Source organism: Schistocerca gregaria, chromosome 4 (genome assembly GCF_023897955.1).
Source record: "Schistocerca gregaria isolate iqSchGreg1 chromosome 4, iqSchGreg1.2, whole genome shotgun sequence".
NCBI lineage: Eukaryota > Metazoa > Arthropoda > Insecta > Orthoptera > Acrididae > Schistocerca > Schistocerca gregaria.
In genome coordinates this window covers 360,451,626-360,479,569 of record NC_064923.1, presented here as the reverse complement: position 1 = coordinate 360,479,569, position 27,944 = coordinate 360,451,626, and the positions used below count along the sequence as shown (strand labels likewise).

Here is a 27,944-nt window from a genome sequence, read left to right as displayed (position 1 = left end):
GCAAATTGTCTTCCTCTTTAAACCTCAGATGCCCCTCACTGTCGAACTGTAGCAACTATATCTTGACTAATACATCAGATATTAATTCATACAAATTTATTTCATTCATAAAATACAATTCATATTTACAGTGGCAATACGTGCTTTGAGCCTTTATGAGCATTATTGAAAATATTGTTTCCACAAGTAAATTCTTGGTCAATGTCTTGCTCATAGGACAGTGTGACAGCAGTTAGTAATAAACTATATGCTGTTTCTCAACACATTTTACTTTCCAACGAACTGTAACCTTGAACTTGTAGCACCCCATCGAAGGAAAGCGTGATTCGTAGTCAACAATAAAACTTCTTTTCTCAGTTTCGAGTCAGCTGTACCAGTACATGCGAGGTCCATTTGCAAATCAGCTGAACACCAACGCAGTAGTCCGGCAGTGGCCGATACTACCGACAAATTCTTTCCACGAGGAACTAATCTTCCAGCACTAACAGTTGGCCAGTGCAGGATACGAGAGACTGCCGACGAGGAGACAGCAGGTGGGGGAAAGATAGAAGGCCCTCACTTGCCGGTCCTGGCGACGAGTACGGGCCTGGGCAGCGACCTCTTGGCCGGCAGCTGCTGCAGCTGCTGCTGCGGCTGCTGCTGCTGCAGCTGCTGCTGCGGCTGCGGCTGCTGCTCGTACACGGCGTTGTCGCCGACCCCCGCGTCCTCGGCGTTGACGTTGTGCAGCTGCTTCCAGGAGACGGCCATCTGGGGCGGCGCGCGCGGCATCGGCACCCACTCGCGGATGTGCATCGGGCCCCACACCTTCTTCCAGACCGGCACCCAGATCATCTTCTGGCGCCACTCGCGCACCCAGCGCATCTTCCACATGGTGCGCTCCACCCACTCGCCAGGCATTTTCTCCGGGCCGGTGGGCTTCTCCGTTGTCAGGCTCACCATATTGCTGTAAAAACGGTTGTACAAACGTCAGTTAGCCTACGAAATACTTCCTAATGTTCAGCTAAATTATACACTCCTGGAAATTGAAATAAGAACACCGTGAATTCATTGTCCCAGGAAGGGGAAACTTTATTGACACATTCCTGTGGTCAGATACATCACATGATCACACTGACAGAACCACAGGCACATAGACACAGGCAACAGAGCATGCACAATGTCGGTACTAGTACAGTGTATATCCACCTTTCGCAGCAATGCAGGCTGCTATTCTCCCATGGAGACGATCGTAGAGATGCTCGATGTAGTCCTGTGGAACGGCTTGCCATGCCATTTCCACCTGGCGCCTCAGTTGGACCAGCGTTCGTGCTGGACGTGCAGACCGCGTGAAACGACGCTTCATCCAGTCCCAAACATGCTCAATGGGGGACAGATCCGGAGATCTTGCTGGCCAGGGTAGTTGACTTACACCTTCTAGAGCACGTTGGGTGGCACGGGATACATGCGGACGTGCATTGTCCTGTTGGAACAACAAGTTCCCTTGCCGGTCTAGGAATGGTAGAACGATGGGTTCGATGACGGTTTCGATGTACCGTGCTCTATTCAGTGTCCCCTCGACGACCACCAGAGGTGTACGGCCAGTGTAGGAGATCGCTCCCCACGCCATGATGCCGGGTGTTGGCCCTGTGTGCCTCGGTCGTACGCAGTCCTGATTGTGGCGCTCACCTGCACGGCGCCAAACACGCATACGACCATCATTGGCACCAAGGCAGAAGCGACTCTCATCGCTGAAGACGACACGTCTCCATTCGTCCCTCCATTCACGCCTGTCGCGACACCACTGGAGGCGGGCTGCACGATGTTGGGGCGTAGCGGAAGACGGCCTAACGGTGTGCGGGACCGTAGCCCAGCTTCATGGAGACGGTTGCGAATGGTCCTCACCGATACCCCAGGAGAAAAAGTGTCCCTAATTTGCTGGGAAGTGGCGGTGCGGTCCCCTACGGCACTGCGTAGGATCCTATGGTCTTGGCGTGCATCCGTGCGTCGCTGCGGTCCGGTCCCAGGTCGACGGGCACGTGCGCCTTCCGCCGATCACTGGCGACAACATCGATGTACTGTGGAGACCTCACGCCCCACGTGTTGAGCAATTCGGCGGTACGTCCACCCGGCCTCCCGCATGCCCACTATACGCCCTCGCTCAAAGTCCGTCAACTGCACATACGGTTCACGTCCACGCTGTCGCGGCATGCTACCAGTGTTAAAGACTGCGATGGAGCTCCGTATGCCACGGCAAACTGGCTGACACTGACGGCGGCGGTGCACAAATGCTGCGCAGCTAGCGCCATTCGACGGCCAACACCGCGGTTCCTGGTGTGTCCGCTGTGCCGTGCGTGTGATCATTGCTTGTACAGCCCTCTCGCAGTGTCCGGAGCAAGTATGGTGGGTCTGACACACCGGTGTCAATGTGTTCTTTTTTCCATTTCCAGGAGTGTATTTCTATAGTCACGAACCGTCTTTCGGCTTCTTAGGCCATAGCCTGGTAATAACTGAATATTCCAAACGTAGATGAAACATATACATATGGTTTCTGTTCTTTAGCTCCCAAATGTCCGAAAGAACAGACACCACATATGTGTAAACAAGGTGAAGATTGCCAATTCTCTCTTCAGTCCAGATACGCACCAAAAAATGGTTCAAATGGCTCTGAGCACTATGGGACTTAACATCTTAGGTCATCAGTCCCCTAGAACTTAGAACTACTTAAACCTAACTAACCTAAGGACATCACACAACACCCAGCCATCACGAGGCAGAGAAAATCCCTGACCCCGCCGGGAATCGAACCCGGTAAACCGGGCGTGGGAAGCGAGAACGCTACCGCACGACCACGAGATGCGAGCGATGCACAGCAGATTGGAACTCTTAAGGAAAGCGGCGAAACGTAGCGAGCAATTAGAATAATGGGAAGGGGCACTACATTAGTAATGTGTCGATAAGTTGATACTTTGGGTCTGACGGGGGTGTGCTAGGGTTCTCCGTGCGGTTGCGAAGATCACTGTGTAAAATAATAATATCTTGGAACTCTTCCCTTTGGTCCGTGTTTGCATAGAAAAACAGTAATATCACAAATTGAGTAAGACTTGATGCAAAACACCTTCTTATTCGTTTAATTCTTTGTCATCCCACACTAGTTTCGGCGACAAATATCACCATAAGGCATCAACGACTACAAAACAGAAATCATAAACAAACTCAACAACAAGGTAAAACGGAAACATGCAGCACACACATACAACACAGCAGATCTCATCACTTCAGAAAAAACATACAATAGCAAAATATCACAAAGAATAGGAAACATCTTAAAAAAGCAAAGGATCCCAATAACATTCAGAACAAACAATACAGTTCAGAAAAGACTAAGACCAGTCAGAAAAACCTCAGACAAATTCAGCAACGCTGGAATGTATCAACTCATTTGCAACTCTTGTCAGGCCCACTACATAGGACAAACAAGCAGAGATTTCCGAACGAGGTACACAGAGCACATGAGAGCTCTAAGAAGTGACAGCACACATTCGACTTTTTCAGAATATCTAATGAACAAAAACCATAACCCCACTAATATCGAAAACGATCTACGCATTCTGAGAAACAGCAACAGTCTATATCGACAACTAACAATAGAAGAAAATTGCCACATACAAAAGGGTATAGTCGAAGGGAAAAATGTAATAAATGAAAACACACTCTTTACCGCTCTGAGAAAACTGACCAAGGACACAGAACAGAAAGCACACACACAAAAGAACCACTTCCCCATCACACAGAGCCATAAATAATGAAGAGAAGTCGTCTTAATTCGCGCTACAGCTTTTCATAGCCTTTCTCGCCACTTGCGATACGCCTCTCGCGACTCACGTGAACAGCAAAATGGCTTAACGTTCCGGAACGTGAGTACACGAATAGCTAAGCAACAGCTAAATACACACCAAAATAACCGGTTTCCACAACACTACCACAACCCCATGTATATACTGCTGACATACGAAGTTCACCTTTGAATATTTGTTTACTAACAGCCGTTCACATGGTTGCAGATGACATGATGTTCGCTAAGTAAAAAGACGGCAACAGAAAAAAAAGCACAGAAAATATGTCACAAACAGCGCCAATAATTGCTTAAAACAGCTGTAGCATACAATATATAAGGTAGTATGAAAATATCAATATAAAACTATATTTCAAAAGACGATTTGTAAAAAATAATAAAGTTTTACTGTGTTTGTACAACCATACCATTTTCTGTATGTTTTAGATAAAAAACACTGATGACGGTGATATTTGTCGCCGAAACTAGTTTGGGATAATAAAGAAATAAACGAATAACAAGGTATTTTGCATCAAGGCGGACCCAATTTGTGATATTACTGGATCACTGTGTCCGGATGTCTTAGTGGTCATCTGCCTACTAAGCAGGAGATCAGGGTTCGAATCCCAGTCCGGCACTAATTCTCAACTTTCCCCATTGATTTGAATCAATGCCCACTTGCAACCAATGTCTGTAATTCCTTTGTGTCTTAACACATAAAATGAAGTAAGGCATGCTCAGATATTGTTTATACAGAAGTTACCATGGAGGTATAATAAGGGGAGTTGTCATGACGTCACGAACATGAAGCCGTCGTCCGCCATGTTAATTGCCCCAGATTTGTGTCGTTCACTGCTGTACTAATTATTTCTATTACAGTCTTAATTGTAAATGAGTCACACGTAATGACGTGCGGACTCATTCAAGCGAAATGTTCTTTCGTATACATGAATTCTGGATGTGTCGTTTACTTTTACAGAAGTGGTTTTATTTCTGTCATTTTACTTTGAATTTCCCCGTCAATACAGCTCGAAAAGTTCTCTGTGTGAACTCTGCGAGACGGAAACATTGGAAAGCGACCACTCATGGCAAAGTATGCTCTCTGCATTTTCGGGAAGTGAACATAGACTGAACATCAGTTTCATCGGTCCGTACTAGCAAAGATCCTGAATTATAAAAGTATCCCTTTCACATAATATACTTCTCTTCTTGGTTTTTGGTATTAGTGGATAAAATACGCACTTGAAACCTGAAATACGTCTGAAAATACGTTTCAGACACTGTGTTATTCACGAAAATACTGCAACATTTTCTGTTTCAAACAACTACTGTGTGCACTCGACAGAAATTAAGAACATGCAGCAATCGCAAACGGTGTGGCATCCTAGATGGCGCCTCAAATTTCAAACCGAGTACAATGTTAAGTCTAGTTCCCTTCACTATACCTCCATGGAAGATAAAAAAGGAACAAATATAAGACACTTACAATATTTCTATAGGAGATTACTGTATTTTTTAATTTTTTGCCGTGCAAAAATATTAACGTTATCTACAGAGGGAAAAAAATTTATTACATGGAGATACATTTAATAACTGATAAAAAACAAAGTTGAACTTACAATTCCTGTCTAGTATTTAAAGCTAAAACTTAATTAATACAGGAAAAAAAGGAAACTGACTTTGGTGATTTAATACTAAACCAGCATTCTGTGTCAAATGTTTGCTCATTTCCAGTGTTTCAAGTAGCGCAATCTTTCTGCTTTTGGTAACACAATGCAAAACTTCACGTTCTACAGCATATGTGCGGTTCTTTATTAAAATATGATCGCCAAAGTTTGAGTCTTTCTTTCTAAATCTCCAGCTCCTCTAGGGGTTAGATAACCAAATTGCCATAAGACTGTCTGACTGACCAATATATATTTTTTCAGTGCTTCCACGTGATTTTGTAGCCACTACTCTATGCCAGTTTGTCTTTCCCACTGAATAAAATTTTTAACACGCTGTCAGGATTGTACATTGCAGGTCTGCAATTGCGAGAGAATCTGAAAGTTAGTCAATGCATGGGATTAGGCCCCGGTTTTTACCGCCTGTTTCCTGTTGGCTAACTTATACAAAAGGTGTAATTTTGGAGATTTTCATTTTTCATAGAATATTATTAATCAGGGCAGAGCATTAGCAAATGTTTCTTCTTTCATATTGTTATCGTGTTTTGCCAAGCGCCGACGGAAAATTCAATTCATATTCTATGTTCCACCGAAAAGCGAATATGACACTAAATCCATAGGGAGCGCAGGATCAGTTTAAGGACGCGCGGGTGCCTTAGCAATGGCGAACTACTGTGGCCATATTCTGTACAGTTACTCTTTTTTTTAATGTATTGTTTTACTTTCTTGTAACCTGTGAATTAGGCGTACAGTAGAATTTTATTTCACTAATTTAATCACTAAAATATGTAATATGATTTCATTTTACAGTCATAATTTTCAAAAACAAAATAAACATTACTAAAGACGCTATCTGATGAAAGGTGTTCCCCCTTCTGGCGGCTTCGGTGGAGACATTTTCAACGAGGTACCTGAATGTCTGTGGAAGAATGGCAGCCAATTCTTCCTCAACAGCCTAAAAGCAAAGATGGTAGTGATGTTCCACGCCACGGTCTGGATCGAAGTCGACCAAAGGTATAAAACTGCGTTGAGGTTGGGACTGTCGGCAGGCTAATGCATTTCAGGAATGCCACTGTCTACAAACCACTACCTCACAGCTGTTGTTTTATGAGGTCGTGCATTGTTATATTGATACTAACAGCCATAGTCTCCGGACTGTTCCTGTACTGACCCAATGGTTAAAACGTGTTTCTATCCTTCCCCATTTAGCGTTTTCTTAAGCGCAGTAAGGGGCACACCGTTCAGCTACGAAAAGCGTCCCTATAACATAATACCATAACGCCCATACTTCACCGCTCACACTAGACATGATGGCAGGCAACGTTCTCCAGACATTCGGCAAACCAAAGTCCTCCCATCGGATAGCCAGAGGCTGTATCCTCCCACCAAATCACTCGTTTCCCATCACCCACTGTTTAGCCGTTGAACTTTTACACCACCTCTAGCTTCGCTTAGCACTGACTGCGGTTAAGTATGGCTTATGAGGAGGCTTAACCATTATACTCCATTCTTGACAATCTGCGCCCAGTCGCTGTACTCTCTGGACTATTGGTAACATTTGGAAACTGACGAGTGATTCCTTCCACTGATTTAATGCATTTTTTTTTCAACCACCCATCTCTGTGCCGAAAGGTTATTGTGTGTCAGTACATTAGGTCTGTCTAGACCTAGGTGTGCTTATTCCTTCACATTTACACCTCGCTACCACACCAGTAACACTCGATTTCACACTCGGTTTGTGCGGCCTTAGGAGGGCTGAAATGTCCCTGATGGATTTGTTTCTCAGGTGACATCCAGTGACTGGTCAGGTAACAAAATTTCACAACATCCCCCATTGACATATTTGAGTCGCATTTAGAGGGGATGCTTAAAAACCTTTAGACGGGAGATAATGACCACACTCGCTTGTCTTTACACAATAGACAAAAATATTGTCGCGAAATATGTTAAGGTGGACGGGTGAACTTAAATGTTGTTCCAGGTAGATGTACAGAAGACGGCACCCTACAGATATTTTCCTCCTCATACTGACGCAGCAGGGAGTAATTTATGTCTGCAAGACAACCACCTTTGGCCAATCAGGGATAGTTTCTCTTCACAGCTTGTTGGACGCTCTCGAAAGAATTTCTGCCGCTGCACAGTGTTACCCGGATCCTTTACAGTTTGCGAGTAACTTTCTCAGAACAATAGCGTTCATTTTTACGACGGTCCTATAGTCGGTACCAGTACTGAAGAATAAGCACCATCTTTGTATTGCAGAGCATTTACGGTCCCTAGTATTATTCACCACTTAAAATTTATTGTTTTATTTCTTTCACAGATTGCAGCTAAAGTACCAATATACCAACTATATGGAGCACTGCCTTGAGGAGATGGAACCCTGAGTGATTAATCATGTCCCTTTTTTGGATATTCAAAAAATTCCAAGGAAATTATTTATTACCTACGTGCCATACGTGATGTCCATGTCCCAAACCATGGCCCTCATTAAGTAGAATAGACGTTTTTGCTATGGGTAAACTAGTCTGTAAGATTAGATGAGATAAGGTCACTATCATTTAGTAAAGAACGTGGATTAGCCATCAGGGTTTAGTTACATTAGTCAGAATGAAGATGTTCTTTTGTCGAGGATCATTGGTAGACATGACAAGTTTATCAAAATGCCCGAGCAGGGATTCAGAGCAAGTGAGCAACTGAACAAAAACAGAGAAATGATGGAATGTTACGCTAAAAGTTGCTGTTGTGTTATCGCAGTCAGTCACCACAGGTAAATGTCGGGTACATCATTATGACAACGAGATGAAGCAACAACACGAAAAAAGTTAAGAAGGTCTCTACTTACGAGATCCAATGCGTCGCGAAATGGAGACCACAGTGAAAATCAAACATTTTTTTTAATTTTCAACAGTTAGTGTTGTACCAACATTCCAACACCATGGGCATAGTTGGCGGCCGCCTGTGCTTTCCGCCAATTCTCTACGCGTCTGCCTCTGCCAAAATGTGTTGTGTTAATTTCCAGCGGTTTATGTGAGCCGAGATGAAACTCAGGAGCCAGTTACGGGTAGTATTCTGGGTGATCAGCCATTTCCCATTGAAAACGCAGCAGGAACATCTTAATTGCCGCGGTAGAATGCGGCCGAGAATTTTCATGGGGAAGGAAACACATGACAGTTATATTAAGTGGGCTGCACGAAATCAAGCGAAATCTCTCACCACGCCTTTATATAAGTACTTGGCGGGAGATACTATTTTCTAGGAATCTTCACCTGCTCATTATGCACTGAAAAGACCGACGTGACGCGATCGACGGACGTACTAGAGACACTACCCAACACATCTCTGCAAAGCTCCAACAGATTTTCACATTGTTTCCCATTGCGTGCACGATTGGACCTCACTTTCCGAATAGCCCTCGTAATATTATGAGACACTTTCAGGCACAAACGTCTCAGGATTTCGTGCAAGGGAGCACGCTGAATAATAATTTCTCAAGAGAACTTACAGAGCAAACGATGACGTATGCGGCTGCTTTTTGTTATGTTTTATTTACGTAGCAATGAGGCGAAGCTGAAAACATTCAACACATAACCTCTGCAGTTATCGTTCTTTGTGTCATATTTTCTTTATTTGTGATAAACCAGTGTCTCTGTGAAAAGGTAGCAGAAAACTTCAATCCCAATATTTTCTGATACTTTTTGTGGGATGTGCGGAACCTTACCTGACATCGATTGAAGACACATCTTCCGCTACACTCACCGCCGCCAGTAAAGTGACGACCAAAGCCTGTAACAAAATATAACGTGTTACATTTAAACTGACTTTACTCTTACAGAAACAGATATATTTTTGCGTATAAATATGTGACACGTTGTAGAGAATGAACACGTGCTACATAGAAGGAATATTATTTTAGTTAATGTGTGTGTGTGTGTGTGAATGTTTGGATCACTGTAGAACGGCTGTAGAATGACTTTGAGCTAGTGCCATTTTCTCGATTGTCGAGAAAGAGCAGCCAATTAGGACACATATTTGTCGCTGAATGAAAAAAATACACTGATGGCTGAGGTAGAGTGTTTGGAATGCTCTGTTTTCTTCTAATAACACTACGTCAAAACAAGCCGGACTTCATTCACTTGTACATGCAATGCCCCGAGGAGTTTCACATGGTGAAGTGCATCTCAATGAGGTATTGAGGAAAATCGTTGGCATCACACAAGAGGAAGCCGATACAGCGAAACTACAATAGTGGTGCTTGGCCAATTCCGTTAAAAAGATAATCGTATAATCGTCACTGCAGGGGTTATGAAGAAAGGAAAAAGCATTAATGAGGGTCAGTTACTGGATTGTGTTGCCAAGTTATATGGCTTGCGTGTCCGCCGCTCATGGCCTCGCCTTAGCGTTCTCGCTTCCCGATCATGGGGTCCCGGATTTGATTCCCGGCGAGGTCAGGGATTTTCACCTGCCCCGAGATGACTGGGTGTTGTTGTGTAGTCCGCATCATCATCATTCATCTCCATTACGGTCGGATGATCTTGCCTAGTAAGACGGTCCGGGTATGCCACATCGTTCCCCTACGCGCCTTCATTTCCATGACAGACAGACGTGTTGTGTGCCGTAACTATAACTACCTCGTGGAGGTGACTGTAAAATGCGAATGCATAGAGTAGTACCGTGTTCGTGTTGTTGATGATAATTGTGGAAGTTGATAAAGAAGGAAAACTGAAATACAGCACTAACAAGCTTGCCATTCAGCGCCCGAAAAGGACAGTCACAGTCACCATCCTCTTTTGCGCCATGTATTTCTCTTGAAGATCACCTTCTGGGTCACAGAATGCAACAAACCCATTAAAAAAACAGTTCACCGTGAATAGTGTCGCATGCTGTCTCTCTATGAGAAAGTTTATTTTTCTATCTACAGTTACATGTCTGCAATAACGTTTTAAATATTATCCACGCTATAGTTAACCAAACAGCAAATATTACTGTTACCATCACTATTAATATTGCTAATGCTACCACCGTCCCCACCTATACTATTACTACTACTAATTTTACCACTAGCACGTACGCCTACCACAGCAACTATTATTTCTACCTAGGAATTACTATTGCGAACAACTTAAATTGGAACGATCACATAATGTGGGGAAGGTAAAGCAGAGACTACGTTTTATTGGAAGAAGTCTGAAAACGCAACAGGTCTACTAAAGAGACTGCCTACACCTCCGTTTGTCCGTCCTGTGATAGAATATTTTGTGCTGTGTGGGACCCTTATCAGACTGGATTGATGGAGGACATCGAAAAAGTACAGAGAAAGCAGCTCATTTTGTACTATTGCGAAACAGGGGAGAGAGTGTCACGGATCAGATCAATCACTAAAACGAAGATATTTTTCGGTGCGGCGAGACCTTTTCCTGAAACTTCAGTCACCAACTTTCTCCTATGAATGTGGAAATATTTTACTGCCGCCAACCTATAAAGGGAGAAATGATCATAATATAAAATAAGAGAAATTAGAGATCGTACGGAAATATTGAAGTCTTCATTTATCCCACGATCTGTAAGAGAATGGGATGGTAGAAAAATAGTCTAAAGGTGCCTCGAAGAAGTGTACTCAAGTGTGAACTGCAGAGCAGTCGTGTGCATATAGATAAAGATGTGGATCTATTTAGCATCAGACAGTCCATTCAATGGCAGCCCAGTCCGTAGTCGGTTCTGTAAGCTTTGTAGAGGAAGTTGTGAAGGAATCCGAAATCTTGAGCCGTTTAAGGTCAGGTATTAGTTTCTTTCTACACATGAAGTACTGCGGAGAGATTGGAATTTTACCCAGGCTATAGGCGAGTAGTCCGTTGATCAGGAATTATATGCCATTCCATTACCTTCCATTACTTGCCTATTAATGTTGATGTTTTATCATCAACAGGGTCCGAACTTGCTACCTATTAGTTATGCGTAACGTGTTAGCAACCTGAGCTACATATATAGGTACCAATCTGTTGGTAAGCAGGGAAACCACAGTAAATGAATAGCTCAAAAGAACCCTATGTAATAACACTTATCAGGGTGAACTGAATCGGACGGGGGTAAATCTTCTGCGTACATCTTTCTAAAGCCTTTTTTACAGTATTCCTTAGACTTAAGCACTACTGAACATTTTATACATACATTATGTGATCAAAAGTATCCAGACACCCCCAAAAAACACTGTTTTAATTTAGATGCATCGTGCTGCCAGATACTCCATATCAGCGACTCAGAAGTCATTAGACATCGTGAGACAACAGAATGGGGCGCTCCGCGGAACTCACGGATTTCGAACGTGGTCAGGTGATTGGGTATCACTTGTGTCATAAGTCTGTACGCGAGATTTCCACACTCCTAAACATCCCTAGGTCTACTGTTTACGACATGATTGTGACGAGTAAACGTGAAGGGGCTCGTAGAGCACAAAAGCGTACAGGGCGATCTCGTCTGTTGACTGATAGAGACCTCAGACAGTTGAAGAGGTAGTAATATGTGATGGGCAGACATCTATCCAGACTATCACACAGAAATTACAAACTGCAGCAGGATCCACTGGAAGTACTGTGACAGTTTGGCGGGATGTGAGAAAAGTTGGATATCATAGTCGAGCGGCTGCTCATAAGCCACACATCAAGCATGTAATTGCCAAACGTCGTCTCGCTTGGTACAAGGCGCGTAAACATTGGAGGATTGAACAGTGGAAAAACCTTGAGTGGAGTGACGACTCACGGTGCACATTATGGGGATCCGATGGAAGGCTGTGGGTGTGGAGAATGCCCGGTAAACGTCATTTGCCAGCGTGTGTAGCGCCAACAGTAAAATTCGGAGGCGGTTTTTCATGGACGGGGCTTGCACCTCTAGTTGTTTTGCCTGGCAATATCGGATCACAGGCCTACATTGATCTTTTAAGCATCTTCTTGCTTCCCACTCTTGAAGAGTTAGTCGGGGATGGCGATTGCATCTTTCAACACGATCGAGCACCTGTTCAAAATCCACGGCCTGTGGTGGAGTGGTTATACGACAATAACATCTCTGTAATGGACTGGCCAGGAGAGAGTCCTGACCTGAATCCTATAGAACGCCTTTTGGATGTTTTGGAACACCGACTTCGTGCCAGGCATCACCAACCGACATCGATGCCTCTCCTCAGTGCAGCACTCCGTGAAGAATGGGTTGCCATTCCCCAAATTGCCAGCACCTGATTGAATGTATGCAGGCAACAGCGGAAGCTTTCATCAAGGCTAAGGGTGGGCCAACACCATGTTGAATTCCAGTATTACTGATGTAGTGAGCAACGAATTTGTAAGTCATTTTCAGCCAGGTATCGGATACTTTTGATCACATAGTGTAGTAGCTCCTCACACGAGTGAAACAGGCCTGGACATGTTCTTCATGATGAACGAACGCAGATTGTTCAGAAATTCACTGGTATTTCCACTGAATCTGTGTCTTGTAGGTGAGAAGTAGTGCGAGCTGGTAGTAGCCGACGCTCAAACAATTAGGAAAAGGGAATTATGGTGTGTTCATTTTGTTGTGAGCTGTTTCACTTTCCGAAAATACATTTTTATCCAAACATATAAGAATTACGGTGTATTAATGTAGGTATTTTGCATTATATTAGACTAGGTCTGAAAGAATATTCTACTTTGTACGAGTATATCACAAAACATTACAATGATTTTTTCCGCCATGTTTGATATACTCCTGCAACATTCACTGACTCTCTTAATGGTTTTGGCAGTTGCTGACATTTCCCTTCTAGCGGGTGTCATATTCCGAGGAACACTGTTTGCTATGTAATCGTTGTTACCGCGCTCAAGAAAACGCTAAATGCGGAAGGATGGGAACATGTTTTCCAGCGATGTGTAGTGCTTACGGTAGAGGAACAGCTCAGACACTATGGTTGTTTGTATCACCATAACAATGCGCTGTATTGTAAAGCAGCACCTGTGAGGTGATGGTTAGTGGACAACACCATTCCTGAAATGGACTAGTGTGTCCAGAGCCCCGACCTGAACCCAATGGAACACCTTTGAGATGTGCTGGAACGTCGACTTCGCCCCAGACCCAGCATCAGACACCACTACCTTCTCTGGTTTCGATTATTGAGGAAGAATGGGCTGTCATTGCTCTACAGGCATTCAGACATCTCCTTCGAAGTGTCGTCAGCAGAGATGAAGTTGTCCTAAAGGCAAAAGGTGAACACACCTGACATTAATGTCCACTAATAAGTGTCCAGACACATTTGATCAGATAGCCTAGTCTTCTTTCCACTACCGTTGTTGGGAGTACTTCACTCGTCATTCAGTTAGTCCCTTTTACTTCTAGCTTTTTTCTTCTCTACAGCCAAATTTCAAAGATATCTATATATTTTCCTCTGTCTTCTTCATTGCCCTTGATTCACTACCATATACGAGGTGCTACAATAAAGTAATGAGACTGATTTTCTTTGCAAGATGTGGCAACCCTGCAGGCTTGGGTAGGCACAATATCTTTGACCATGGTCTATAAGCTGCCTCTAGTGCAAGCGACACAACTATGCAACTTCAACTTCTCAGTCGTGAGTTGTGCGGTAATAAGTTAACACGTGTTTGTGTCTCTCGTCACGGAAATGAAACCACTTAATATTGCGCAACGGTATGCCATTTCTTTTTGCGATAAATTGAGTGAAAACACCACACCTTACGGTAAGCTTCAGAAGGCTTTTGGAGAGGAGTTTATGTCAAGAGCTCAGGTTTTTCGTTGGGACAAAATGCATAAAATGTTTAGTGAAGGCAGAACGAATGTTGAAGATGACCACATTGGACGACCATCACCCTCACGGACGGATGTCAACTTGGCGACGGTGTCCATAAAGAGTGGGTGCCTCCTTGACAAACGGTTAACCAATATTACTACAAAGAAATTTTAGAAAGACTACGTAAAAGAGTTCTTCGTATCCGTGCCAATATTGCTGGTAATTGGATTCTGCATCACTATAAAGCTCCATCCCATACTACTCTGTCAGTACAGTAATTTTTAACCTCAAAACAAATTTCAGTACTACCACAGCCACCTTATTCACCAGATATCGCTCCGTGCGACTTTTTTCTATTTGCAAGAGTCAATACGGCGGTCAAAGGACACCATTTTCAAACAACACAAGATGTCCAAAAAGCTGTGACGAGGGCCTTAAAACGCTGGAAAAAGTTTGTGCAATCCGAAGGGAAATACTCTGAAGGAGACAACACTAAACTTGACTTAAACGTAAGCAACATTTTTTTTTTCACAGGAGTCACTTTACTTTACTGTCGCACCTCGTATTACTAAACTCCAGGCAGAATATTTTGAGAGTCTCTGTCATGATTTTTGGAATTCTTTTTGCGTAAACATACGTTCTCAAAAGCTCTTTTACTTCTTACCTCATGCACATAGATTCTATTTTATGTAATCAACCGTCTTAAGTACCTGAAAGATTTCACTTGTTCCAAGGAACTTCCGTATCTGCTGATTCTTATCAATTAGGTTAGTCTTATATTTATCCTCATGTCATACTATTTTCCCATTTTTCTGATCGTCGCCTTCATATATTATAACTGTGCCTCTGATTCAGCCGTCACTGCTTAGGCATCTGAATACTCTTTTTGTGTGAAACTTTACCTGAAATTCGTCGCTACCTGGGAAGTTCAAGGACACTTGCATGGCATTCTCTGGCAGAGAACCAAAGAATCCGTGCACTCAAGAGGTTTCTCTTGGCACGTGACACTTTCCTCGCAGCCGACGTGAGAAATCTCTCTAACATGTCGCTCATTATAAAACAAACGGTTCTCGTACATGTTAGTAGTCTCCCCATTATTTTGAACCCACAGCTGAGATTTTCAGGAAGAATGCAACTTCGTAGCGATTGATGATGCACAAATGGAGGCAGTGCAGACGACGTAGCTGAGATGCAACATGTCTCTGTTGATTATTACTGCAGTTCTGTCGCATTTTTCTTCCTGTATTTCTTCTTCTCAAGTCCCGCCTCTTGGTTCTTCCATTCGTTTCTTTCTCTCATACATGACGACATTACAAAGTGGACCTGCCGATTACGACATAATGCAAAATGATTCTCTGTTGTCTGATAACTCTAGCGGTAATCCGAATATCGTTTAAGAAATTACTGAGACTTGAAATGTTAAAAGTACTTTGGGTACAGTTCTGTAGAAGTATGCGTTTCGAAATGAACTATGATGGCTCTATACTTCCAGGGTCAACAATAGAAAGAACCCAAATACCACGCAGTCTCTTACTAATAAACTGTCTCGTAAAGTGCCAAAAATTAACCTGACGTTAACTCGTCCCACAGACAGCTGTCCTTGGAAATCGAAAAAAAATGTTATGTAGAATGGGAGAAACAGTCTGGACAGGCAGTGACATAAGCAGATTTTTAAAACCTCTATCTTAGTTCTCTGACACTAGTATTGCGAACTACTAATGCACTGCAGTCTTTTGTTTTCAACTGTGTCATATGACTGACACACATGTTCTGATTAGTTGTCTTTTGTATAATTTACGCTAATAAGCCCACCAACTAACTCAGTATAGTCTCACTGCCTCCTCAAGACATTAGGGTACCAGTTATTTAAGCTGTCACGTTCCAATTCCATGAATACCAGTTGCAACATGTATGGACTGCATGTAAGGCACACTACCGTTAACACTTTGTATATGTTACGGTAACGGTCATCAACTGTCCTTCCTCGTCATGACAAATCTACTCTTAATCCATATATTCAGCACTTGTCACAAGCCGCTGCTGCTTAGGTGTATGTCTACATTTAACTACTATGCGGTTTGCCTGTAATTGTAAGCTCTTGAACTGCTATGCCTGTACTTCCATAAAAAGTCATGAATATTGGCATGCTCGACCTCAAACAAATATGGTATTGGTTAGCTATGATATATGATTAGATTAGCCCTGTCTGTAATAATAGCCTTCCAAATGGAAGGTTATACTAAATCAGATTTTCAAAATTTGCGAAGTTGCACGGTGTTACTTTTTGAACAAATTTTTCAGGGAATCTAATAGTGAAAGTTGACGTAGAATTTCTATAGAACTGTTAGAATGATGTTTCTTTTCCTGTTCTTGTAATAAACTTCCTAAGCATTCAGTAAGCTAAACAAAACACCTGAGTGCAATCGACATGCCTTGCGTGGACAGCCGGTGTGAACTTGTATTTTGATTGGCAGATACATGTTCCGAAATGTCTTCTTCAAGTTCGGTTCTCTTGATACCCGTCTAAGATGTCGACTGTCGAGTAAAATTTCGGATCTATGTCTTCACAACTCTATAATAAATCTTTAAAATGACGAAGATGGTGTAACACTGAATTCAATCTCTCTCTGATTCTAATTTCCATTTTGTAATACTGAATGCTGCATAGGACACTTAATCTCATCTGTTGTTCCTACCAATTATGAATACAAAATGGCCTTCAGTAATTCCCTTAAGAATAAGTCGGTAAAGGAAATGTCAGGAGAGAGCGTAGGCACAATGACTTTGCATCGCCTTCCAACTACCCCCTGCCTGAAGATGTCTGTGAGATATACTCTGGCCAGACGATCCAAGTGTAACAAATTCTGTTATGTGGTACCATAAACTAGCACGCAGCCTCAAGCGAATGTCATCCTGAAGTTCGGGCAAGACGTTATCGAGAATGTTTTAATACCGTGAAATCTTCAAAGAATTTGTGTGCCCCAAGTTCTAGGTGGCAAATCTCTTACGATTAGAGCACGGATTTCCGGCAGCTTAGGCGTGAAATTGCGACAGTTGAAAATACCATCCGTAGCAAAATGGGACTAATCAATAGAAATCACGTGTTCTGAAATGTTGGAATACCACCTGACTGACGAATGAACCACTGAACAATGAACTGAGACATTTGCTGACTTGTTTGAAGTCAGGTTGTCCAGAAGGATGTACGCCATCACCGTGGAGAAGGCATCAAACACTCATGCAATCGACATGCCTTGCGTGGAGAACTGGCGTGAACTTGTACTTTGATTGGCAGTTCCATGTTCCGAAATGTCTTCTTCAAGTTCGGTTTTCTTGATACCCGTCTAAGATGTCGATTGTCACGGTTTCTATTTCGTTCAGTTTACGATGAATATTACTGAATTCCATTTTGCTAGGACGTCGCCTGTGTGAATTTCTTCACACATGCAAATGACGAGTAATAACGCCATCTCGAGACTGGTTTTCAATCACTATAGTCGACATAACACGTTTGAGAGATTCAGCAATTGTATACGTATTTCAGATAATTTTCATTCATCTTTCGTCTGAGTTGCACTGTTTCAGTTAGATTGCATGCTTTTATCACTCTTTAACATCCTCAGATCTAGGTAATGGCGTCAGCAACCCGTCTTGTTGGAATCAAATATCAGAGCAGTCTGGTGTAAGGTTCTGAGTTGATAAGACGGGCTGTTGAAGCAACTACCTAGATCTGAAGATGATCCACAGTGACAGAAACATGTAATCTAATCGAAAATGTGCAACTCGGACGGAATTACCTTAAAAGTTTTCAAATCAGCTAAAGACGGCCTACAAGTAACGACATCTAGCACGATAAGAAGATACCCATACACTAACTCTTGTATACTGTATGTTGACATCCATCGTTGTGTTCGGTTCCTTCCGTCTATACCCATGACACAACACCAATGGATGGAAGGTGAACTATCCGAGCTACAGGAAACCAAATAAGCCATAGCTTATTTTAGATCGAGGCTCTTTATGAGAAAGGTTCAAAATATAACCTCCTACAAGTTCTCAAATTTAGAAGAAAAACACTATGTTCTATAGCACACTCTATACATCCGACATAAACTGGAAATCGCAACTGTTCATTCACTTGCACAAGGAAAATTCAGTTCACATCTCTTTCACTTAAACACAGCTGCAGAGGCACTTTCATGTATGTATAGCTTTTGATGTTACGTAAATCACGTTGTCCGTTCTAATGGGATCATCCTAATTTTTCAAGTACATGGATTCGTGTTGCATATTAAGTAACTACTTTACGTTGTATAATTTGTGTACATTTCGTAATTTTCACATCATGAAGTCCACGTACTGCGTGAGACTCACTTAAGACCGAGAATAGCGAATGAAAGCATTTTACAACTTTCTACACCTACAAAATAAGGACTTTTTCTTAGCATTTACACTGTATATGAAATTCTAGATGTCCTAAACTATATGAGGAGGCGCCCAAAGATTGTGTAGATCCTATTTCTGCCGCATTATTTTTGGTAGCGCTCTTTCCTTCTTCTTCCCTTTTTTTGTGATGGCAGGTTTAATTGAAAAATGTTCGGCTGCGAAATTTTTTTTCTCTACCGGTAAAAACGCTGCTGAAACAGTTTTAATGTTGAAAACTGCTTACCAAGATGACGCTACGGGAAAAACTCAAGTATACGGTTGCTTTGCTCGATTAATTATGGCGACATGTCTCTTGACGGCAAACCTCGTTCTGGAGGTTGATCAACTGCCCGAATCGACGAAAATATGGAAAAAAATTCGAGAGCTTGTGCTCGAAAGCCGTCGACAGACAGTTAATTAACTGGCAGTGATTAGTGGATTATATTAGAGCTTGGTTTAGCGAATTTTAACCGCAGATTTGGGAATGAAAATGGTTGCCTCCAAGTTTGTTCCTCGGATTCTGACAGACAATCAAAAGCAACGTCGAGTTGAAACATATCGTGCTTTGAAACAACAGCTTGACAATGATCCAGATTTTCTGTCAGAGGTTTTCTGGTGATGAGCCATGGTGTTATGGTTCCGACCCAGAGAAAAGCTACGCACAAGTCTGTGGAAGACGACATTGTTACCCAGTCCAAAAAATGTCGTCAAGTCAAATCAAACATCAAAACAATGCTGATTTTCTTTTGGGTTGCCAAGGGCGTAGCTAATTCAGAATTGATTCCCCCAAGTCAGATCCCGTGTCAGAGCCTTTATTTTGAAGTTTTAAGATGATTGAGCAACAGTGTTCGTCAAAAAAGACCCGATTTGTGGCAGAGACAACAACGCACCTGCTCATACAGCCATCGCTGTTAGACAAATCGTTCAAATGGCTCTGAGCACCGTGGGGCTTAACATCTCAGGTCATCAGTCCCCTAGAACGTAGAACTACTTAAACCTAACTAACCTAAGGACATCACACACATCCATGCCCGAGGCAGGACTCTAACCTGCGATGGTAGCGGTCACGCGGTTCCAGACTGAAGCGCCTAGAACCGCACGGCCACACCGGACGGTGCTGTTAGACAGTTTTTGCCTAAAAATGCTACGGTTCCGCGGCCCCATGCACCTTATTCTCCTGAATTGGCTCCGTGGGGCTTTTTCTTATTTCCACGCATCAAAAGGGGCATGAAAGAACACCGATTTGACAACTTTGAAGAAGTCAAGAAAATAACGACGGAGGAGCTGTCTGGCACTTGTAAAGATGATTACAAATGTTTCGAACAGTGGAAGCAGCGGTGGTACAAATGTAGTAGCTGAAACGGAGAGTATATTGAAGGGGATTAGGTTGTTTTGTAAACAATTTGAAAATACATAGCTTTTAAAAAATAATTGCTATTTTTGGGTACCCACATCGTAAAGTACAAATCTCAGGAGGAGCATTGAGACCAAAGTGTGAAGCACTTTACCGTTATACCCGTAAAATCGCGTCTAGTCCTTCCGGTGAGGTAGAAACAACATCGTAAAGGCGATACTCCGCTGATGATCTCTCTGTGGGAGGTACTCACCGTGAGCGGCAGCGGCTTCATGGCGGCCCGGGACGGAGTGTGGCGGCCGCCCCCGGGGCGTCGTATTTATGCCGTCGGCGCGACTTTTACCGGCGCTGGCGCAGGTGGCGGCGAGCGCCTCATCGGTACCCAACGGCGGTGCCGCGAGCGGTCACTGTCTCCGCCACTGTCACTGGGCAGCCGCGCCTCTGCCTGCACACCATGACCGCGACCTCCACAACTCTCAGGGACGCCGGTACGAATCAAACAACTAACGCTCTGAGCGTCATGGGACGGAAAAGCACTCCATCTCTAAATCCTCTGGTAACTACGTTTTGGAGCTCCAGTGTCATTAGCTCATTACCTACTTGAACTCTTGAGGGTGTTTCACTACTCACGTCTATATCTACATCCATTCTCCGCAAGCCACCTGACGGTGTGTGGCGGAGGGTACTTTAAGTACCTGTATCGGTTCTCCCTTCTATTCCAGTCTCGTATTGTTCGTGGAAAGAAAGACTGTCGGTATGCCTCTGTGTGGGCTCTAATCTCCCTGATTTTATCCTCATTGTCTCTTTGCGAGATATACGTAGGAGGGAGCAAATACTCATCGCTGAAGGTATGTTCTCGAAACTTCAACAAAAGCCCGTACCGAGCTACTGAGCGTCTCTCCAGCAGAGTCCTGCACTGGAGTTTATCTATCATCTCCGTAACGCTTTCGCGATTTCTAAATTATCCTGTAACGAAGCATGCTGGATCTTCTGTATCTCTTCTATCAACCCTATCTGGTACGGATCCCACACTGCTGAGCAGTATTCAAGCAGTGGGCGAACAAGTGTACTGTAACCTACTTCTTTTGTTTTCGGATTGCATTTCCTTAGGATTCTTCCAATGAATCTCAGTCTGGAATCTGCTTTACCGACGATCAACTTTATATGATCATTCAAATGGCTCTGAGTACTATGCGACTTAACTTCTGAGGTCATCAGTCACCTAGAACTTAGAACTAATTTAACCTAACTAACTTAAGGACATCACACACATCCATGCCAGAGGCAGGATTCGAACCTGGGACCGTAGCGGGCGCTCAGTTCCAGACTGTAGCGCCTAGAACCGCACGGCCACTCCGGCCGGCTATGATCATTCCACTTTAAAACACTCCTAATGCCTACTCCCAGATAATTTATGGCATTAACTGCTGCCAGTTGCTGACCTGCTATTTTGTAGCTAAGTGATGAGGGATCTATCATTCTATGTATACGCAGCGCATTACACTTGTCTACATTAAGATTCAATTGCCATTCCCCGCACCATGCGTCAATTCGCTGCAGATCCTCCTGCATTTCAGTACAATTTTCCATTGTTACAACCTCTCGATACACCACAGCATCATCCGCAAGAAGTCTCAGTGAACTTCCGATGTTATCCACAAGGTCATTTATGTATATTGCGAATAGCAACGGTCCTACGACACTCCCCTGCGGCACACCTGAAATCACTCTTACTTCGGAAGACTTCTCTCCATTGAGAATGACATGCTGGGTTCTGTTATCTAGGAACTCTTCAATCCAATCACACAATTGGTCTGATAGTCCATATGCTCTTACTTGTTAATTCTAGAGCAGTGGTTCCCACACTGGGGAGAGGTAAACACTGAACGAATCGATTATGTTTCAGTCACGAAACTAAATTATTTTCAATAGACCATTGCTATTATCACAATTCTGTTAGACTCTTTATTGTTTATATAAGTTATGAATAATTACTTTTTCTCAGTTAGTAGCATTAATCCGGTGGAGGTTACACGTTACTCACTTAGTCCATCACTACAGACCTATGTTGTGCTTTGTCCCGCACATGTCTGATGATAAAAGTGAGACGTATACGTCACAAACGCTAAATATCTCAAGAAAATGTCGTCTCCAAGTTGTAGGTAGTTCATGCAGTTGTCCAGAAATTTCTTCATTATTCGCTTCGAAACAGATGAGGGAATTAATTGACAGCAAGGCACAGAAGTAACAACATTAGGCTGTACATAGTATTATTATTGTTATTATTAGCCTGGATATACACAAAGCAGTAAGAGCCTGGATCTGTCCAATGTGTACCACTTCAGGAGTAAGGGGCCCAGCAAACAAGTGTGTCACAAACATTAAGTACAGTGCACACCTCTGAAATTATTTCATTTTAAATTGGGATTTCAGGGCGCAGGTCAAGCAAGTGCCACAATGCAGAGGGGTATTGCAGGGGAAGTGTGTTTTGCAGCACCTCTCTAACCTCACTACGGATAGTTAGCTTTCTTATCTGATAAGGAATAGTAATGCACAGCAGGTTGCTTAATCATTCATTCTAAGAAGCGCAAGCACACACACACACACACACACACACACACACACACGCACACGTCAAATATCATTCATCGTTCATCATTTCAAAAATAAAAGTGTTCCAAGAAAAGTATTTCATTCTACAGTTTAGTTAGGTGCTAAAGTTAGTGATAATATGGGGGAGGGGGAACAGATGGCAGAGGAGGGTTGGGGTCAGAACAGGGGTACTAGCTAATGTCTGATCCAGCTCAGGGGTAATGGTCTAAGAGAGTTTGGGAACCACTCTTCTAGAGGTTGTAGAGGAGACTTACAGATCAAGTTTTTCCTAGTAATCCACGTCCAGAAACTTCACCCACCGACGCTACAGAGCGTCAAAGTTGTAGGTGCCTGCGCCTCTGAATGTGTCTATATGTCTACATACAGGGTGGCTCCTTGGGTGACAACGAGGGACTAATGAATCAGTGTGAGGTAAGGATCCCCTTACCGGAAACGAATTAGTCGAAAATTATAAGCGAAAACCATTCTGATACCTCTGAAAGTGCCGATAGTGTTGTTGCTAAGATTGTAGGGTAGATTGCTTTCAGAGATATGGCCCAAGATGTGAAAAAAAGTCTAGTCTAGTAAGTATGTGGACTAATATGCGTACCCTGAGAGCTATGAATACTTGTTCAATAGAGGAGACGTGTTTCACAGTAGCGAAAATGAATAAGGGTTCATAGCTCCTCAGGTATGCATTTTCGAGCCAATGTTTATTGGACATTTTTTGGTTGTTTTGGCCCATAGTACCACCTTCGAAAGTTGTTAACTCTACAGTTTTAGCAACAACAGTTCCTGTTCATGTATTCCACTGTCAGAGGTATCAGAACGGTTTTCATTTATAACCTTCGACTTGCATGTTTTCCGTACAGATACCCTTACCTCAAATTCATGCACTACCTTTTTACATTGTCCTAGAAAGTCTGTAACATTACCATGATTGAAATTCATACACTATCCTTCTCCATTGTCGTAGAAAGTCTGTAACATCATCATGGAATCACCCTTTATATACGTACATTTACAGGCGCCGGCATCTTTGCATGACGTTTCGGTTATGGGTCCCTATGTGATAGTTGACCCACCAAGTCCCCTCTAAAACCTCTTGAAGTGTGTCACATGCCTTGTGAAACACACTGCTTTTTTTGTCGTTGTGTCGCTCCTGATGTGCACAGATTTTTTTAGTCAGATGTGATTTTTAACGTCCCTACCTAAAGATTATTTTTCCATAATAAATTCCTCTTAAACTTTTCCTGATTTACTGTGACTGAACAGCAGGGTTATAAAAACTTCCAGGTGGACTCAGTCTTCACTGAACAGGCTGTACATGGTTGGCCGTAACGGAACGAAAGGATTTGTAAACTGTAAATCAACTGTATGCTGACAGCTTTTTGTTGGATTTTCTGTGGGAGTTTTGTGTCATCAGATTTTACAGCACCTATTGAAAACTGCTGCCAATTTTAACTGTAATAAGACGCACAAGGAAGCTGCATTTGTACTTTTTTCGGTTATTTCCAAATACTATTAAATTAATATTATACACGGCTTGCCATTAATACTGTGACTCTATAAAGGCGACATGCAATAGACTTCAAGCTGGTGTGAAGACACCTAGTGACGCAAAAGTAGTGTAGTGGAAGCATGCGTCATCTCTTCCTTTTAAAAATCAAAGCTGTGGCGTAAACAAACAGGGTGGCGGTCACCGTCTGTTTCGACGTCCGAGCTCCGATACTCATCGAATTTCTCGAGCTTGGTAGAATACCCGTAGCCTACGTTAAGTCCATCAAGAGTAAACGACCTGGGCTGCTCACGAAGGGAGGTAATCTGCTCCACGATAACGTGAGTCTACACGTCTCCGAAGCAAAGTGTAATGGCTGAGATCAAGTGGGAGCAGCTTGGGCACCCTCCCTACAGACCGAACAAGGAGGCGCTTCAAGTGGGACGACGCACTGAAGGACCCAGTGGGTGACTCACTCCTCGCACAGCCACAGGTATTCTGGAAATGTGGAATTTCTTGGTTCGTGCAACTGTGGGATAGTTTTGCTCAGACTTCTGCTGATTACTTTTCAATAAATACTTCAACTACACCCAAGGTGTGGTTTCATACCTTTTCACTTGAACACTCCTCACATAGACAAGTAACCCCGTCTATGTTCTCTTCACAAGCACAGGTTGCACAGCTGGTTTCTCATTCAGAAGTCACATTTGATAGTTCGTGAAAAGATAATGTTACCTCCCAAATACGAGGTAGGAACTTCTGTTAGCGTGTGTCATAACCAGTGACAGGATCATGGAACATTGAGCGTACATTCACCGTTCGATGATACTACTGTTCCTGTTCCTCTGGATCTCAAGAACGTCATGCGAATACGGAACCGATGTGTTCAGGATGACCATACAGAAGGTCATGCAATATCTCAAAGGCCTCATGCGACTAACGCTCAAGAGGTCGTATGTCTGTTCACTTGGACCAACAGTGTCGTACAGCCACGACACGTAGTTTTAGTCGAGAAATGGGGTTGTCTGCAGCGAAACGGTCAGTGCGACGACGTCTTGAGCACTACGAACTGTCAGCACGGTAACAATTGTTGGCGTTTCCTTTGGTGCGACGGAACGATGGGGGGGGGGGGGGGCCTCCAGCAGTGCTACGCCCGAAACCAACAGCAGCTACACCAGATCCTCTTTTCTGACGGTTCTACGCACAGCGTCACGATGAACGTATCCGTTTGTGGTGGCTCCGAGGAGAATGAGTGTTTGCGATTACATTCGTCGTCGTCATACTGGCCCAACCCCTGTTGTGATATACTGGGTGCTAGTGAGTGCTCACCCACTGCATTGCCATGATATGGACAGCAGGCGTTACATTTCACGCGCATCAAGCCCGGTTGCAGTGACCCCTAAACACTGCGATTGATAGACTGTGACGTAGAGTTGTATCAGCACGGAATGGGCTTCCCTCACCTGTCATCAAGTTCAGTTCGATTTGATATCCAACCTGATTACAGCTATTACTGCTTCCACAGGTGGCAGCACTGTTTACTAAATTATTCAGTCTCCACCCCTCCAAATCACCTACAACTTTAATCGAGTAGTCTTATTGTTATAACTGCTTGTACACAATAAGTAAAATTCCGTTATTTTGTATCCTATTTCTTGTCTCAATGTTAGTGGCAAGTAGTGTAGATTCTAATCGATTTTTGACATATCAAAAGGCCATTTAAAAAGAAATAACTGGAAAAACTCCCTTATAACTTTACATATCGCATCTGAAATGAAGATTATCGCCTAATACGGCCGTGTTGCATTGACACCTTAGTCTTCTCCAGGACTATGTCTTGTCAGTATACACAGAACATGTTCTTCTTGACACAGCAACAATAAGATAATTCAGGGCGGTCATCTTAATTTTTATAAAATGTAAAATAAAATTACTTTATTCGAGTAGTCTTCTTATTATAACTGCATGTACACAATAAGTAAAATTCCGTGGTGTTAACATTAGCACATACATGAGTCATCGGTAGGGAAAGCCCATCATTAGGAGTGTTCGGTGCACTCTGTTTTCAGACACACTTCAGTCCGAAGACTGGTTTGATGCAGCTCTCACCTGTCATTATTCTATCCTTCGCAAGCCTCTTTATCTCCGAATAACTACTGCAACCTATCAGCTTCTGAATTTGTTTACTGTATTTATCTCTTGGTCTCCCTCGACGATGTTTGACTCCTAACACGCCCCCCCCCCCCCCCTCTCCCCGCGCCCTACTCTCCCCGCCAATACTGAATTGGTAATCGCTTGATGTCTCAGAATGCGTCGGATCAACTGATCACATCTTTTAATAAGTTTTGCCACAAATTTCTTGTCTCCCCAATTCCTTTCAGTACCTCCTCGCTTGTTACATGGTCTACCACTCTAATCTACAGCATTCTTCTGTAGTACTACATTTCAAAACCTTCTATTCTCTTCTTGTCTAAACTGTTATCGTCCAAGTTTCGCTTCCATACGTGGCTACACTCCAGACAAACAGACAGATACCTTCAGAAAAGACTGTTAACAAATTTCTTCAGAAAACCTTTTCTTGCTATTGCCAGTCTACATTCTACATGCTCTCTGCTTCAGCCATCAGTAGTTATTTTGCTGCCCAAATGCCAAAACTCATCTACTTCTTTATGTTTCTCGTTTCCTCATCTAATTCCCTCATAATCAACTGATTTATTTTGATTACATTCTGTTATTCTTGTTTTGTTGTTGTTGTTCATCTCACGCTGATCAGCTAGAACATTATGACCAGCTAGCTAATATACGGTGTGTCCATCTCTGGCTCGGACGCGTCGTGGCATGGAAACAATTAGATCTTGGTAGGTCGCTGGTGGGAGTTGGCATCACATATGAGCACACAAATCACCTAATTCCCGTAAACCCAGGAGAGGGGGCAATGAACTCTAACAGCACGTTCAATGACGTCCCAAATAGATTCGATTGGGTTCGCATCTGGCGAGTTGAGGGACCAGCACATCAATTGGAACTCGCCATTGTATTCCTTGAACTACTCCATCACAGACCTGGTCTTGTGACATGGTCCATCGTCTTGCTGAAAAATACCACTTCCCCAGGGAAACATGTTCATCATGAAGAGGTGTACGTGGTCTGCAAACAGTGTACGACACCCTTAGGCCGTCATGGTGCCTTTCATGAGCTCCACCAGGTATACGGATGCCCACGTCAATGTTCCCCAGAGCATGTAAGAGCAGCCACCACCTTGTCTCTGTCCCACAGTACAAGTGTCAAGGAGCTGTTCCCCTTGAAAACGACGCATCAGATGATGTGAAGGACTCCATCACTCAGGTTTAGGACAGAATTACTTCCCTCTCTACCGATGCAGCCCATCTGTTCGTCACGATTTCCCAGCACCTACAGTACTTACGGCTGTTGCTGACGGTCCACCTTGTGGTGCTGAGAATTCGCACAAACACTCCACTTCAGCACCTACCAAGCGTCACATCAGAATCTTGGGTGAACGACATCCTTCTTGTGTGCCGAGAGCAGGTGTGCCCTCTCAGCAGTGTCCAGCACCGTCCCACCACAGTGATCGCGACTGCATCAGCAGCTTTGGTGGGGAAACCCGTGACGGCCACAAACACTGTACCACACAACTTGCTGGCAGGGTTGGCCAATCATACTACCTAGTAACCATTAATCTGAATAAGGTATGTGTACATCATAATCTAGCCATGCTCCAGGACATGCTCAAAGCAGTGAAATTTGACATTACTCTCCTACAGAAGAACGATATCGAAGTTTTCTCAGAACCACTCCGCTATATGATTTGTGTCTCTCGT

At 43.3% G+C, this 27,944-nt stretch overlaps 1 protein-coding gene across 1 annotated transcript; it reads right to left on the bottom strand.

Moving 5' to 3' along the window:
• Nucleotides 1-81: 81 nt before the first annotated feature.
• Nucleotides 82-20,345, bottom strand: LOC126266995 (uncharacterized). The gene is made up of 3 exons (XM_049971737.1): nt 20,269-20,345; nt 9,194-9,258; nt 82-943 (listed from the first exon to the last, which is right to left on the bottom strand). The coding sequence occupies exons 1-3, from the start codon at nt 20,287-20,289 to the stop codon at nt 556-558; spliced, it is 474 nt and encodes a 157-aa protein (XP_049827694.1). The 5' UTR covers nt 20,290-20,345; the 3' UTR covers nt 82-555.
• Nucleotides 20,346-27,944: the final 7,599 nt, after the last annotated feature.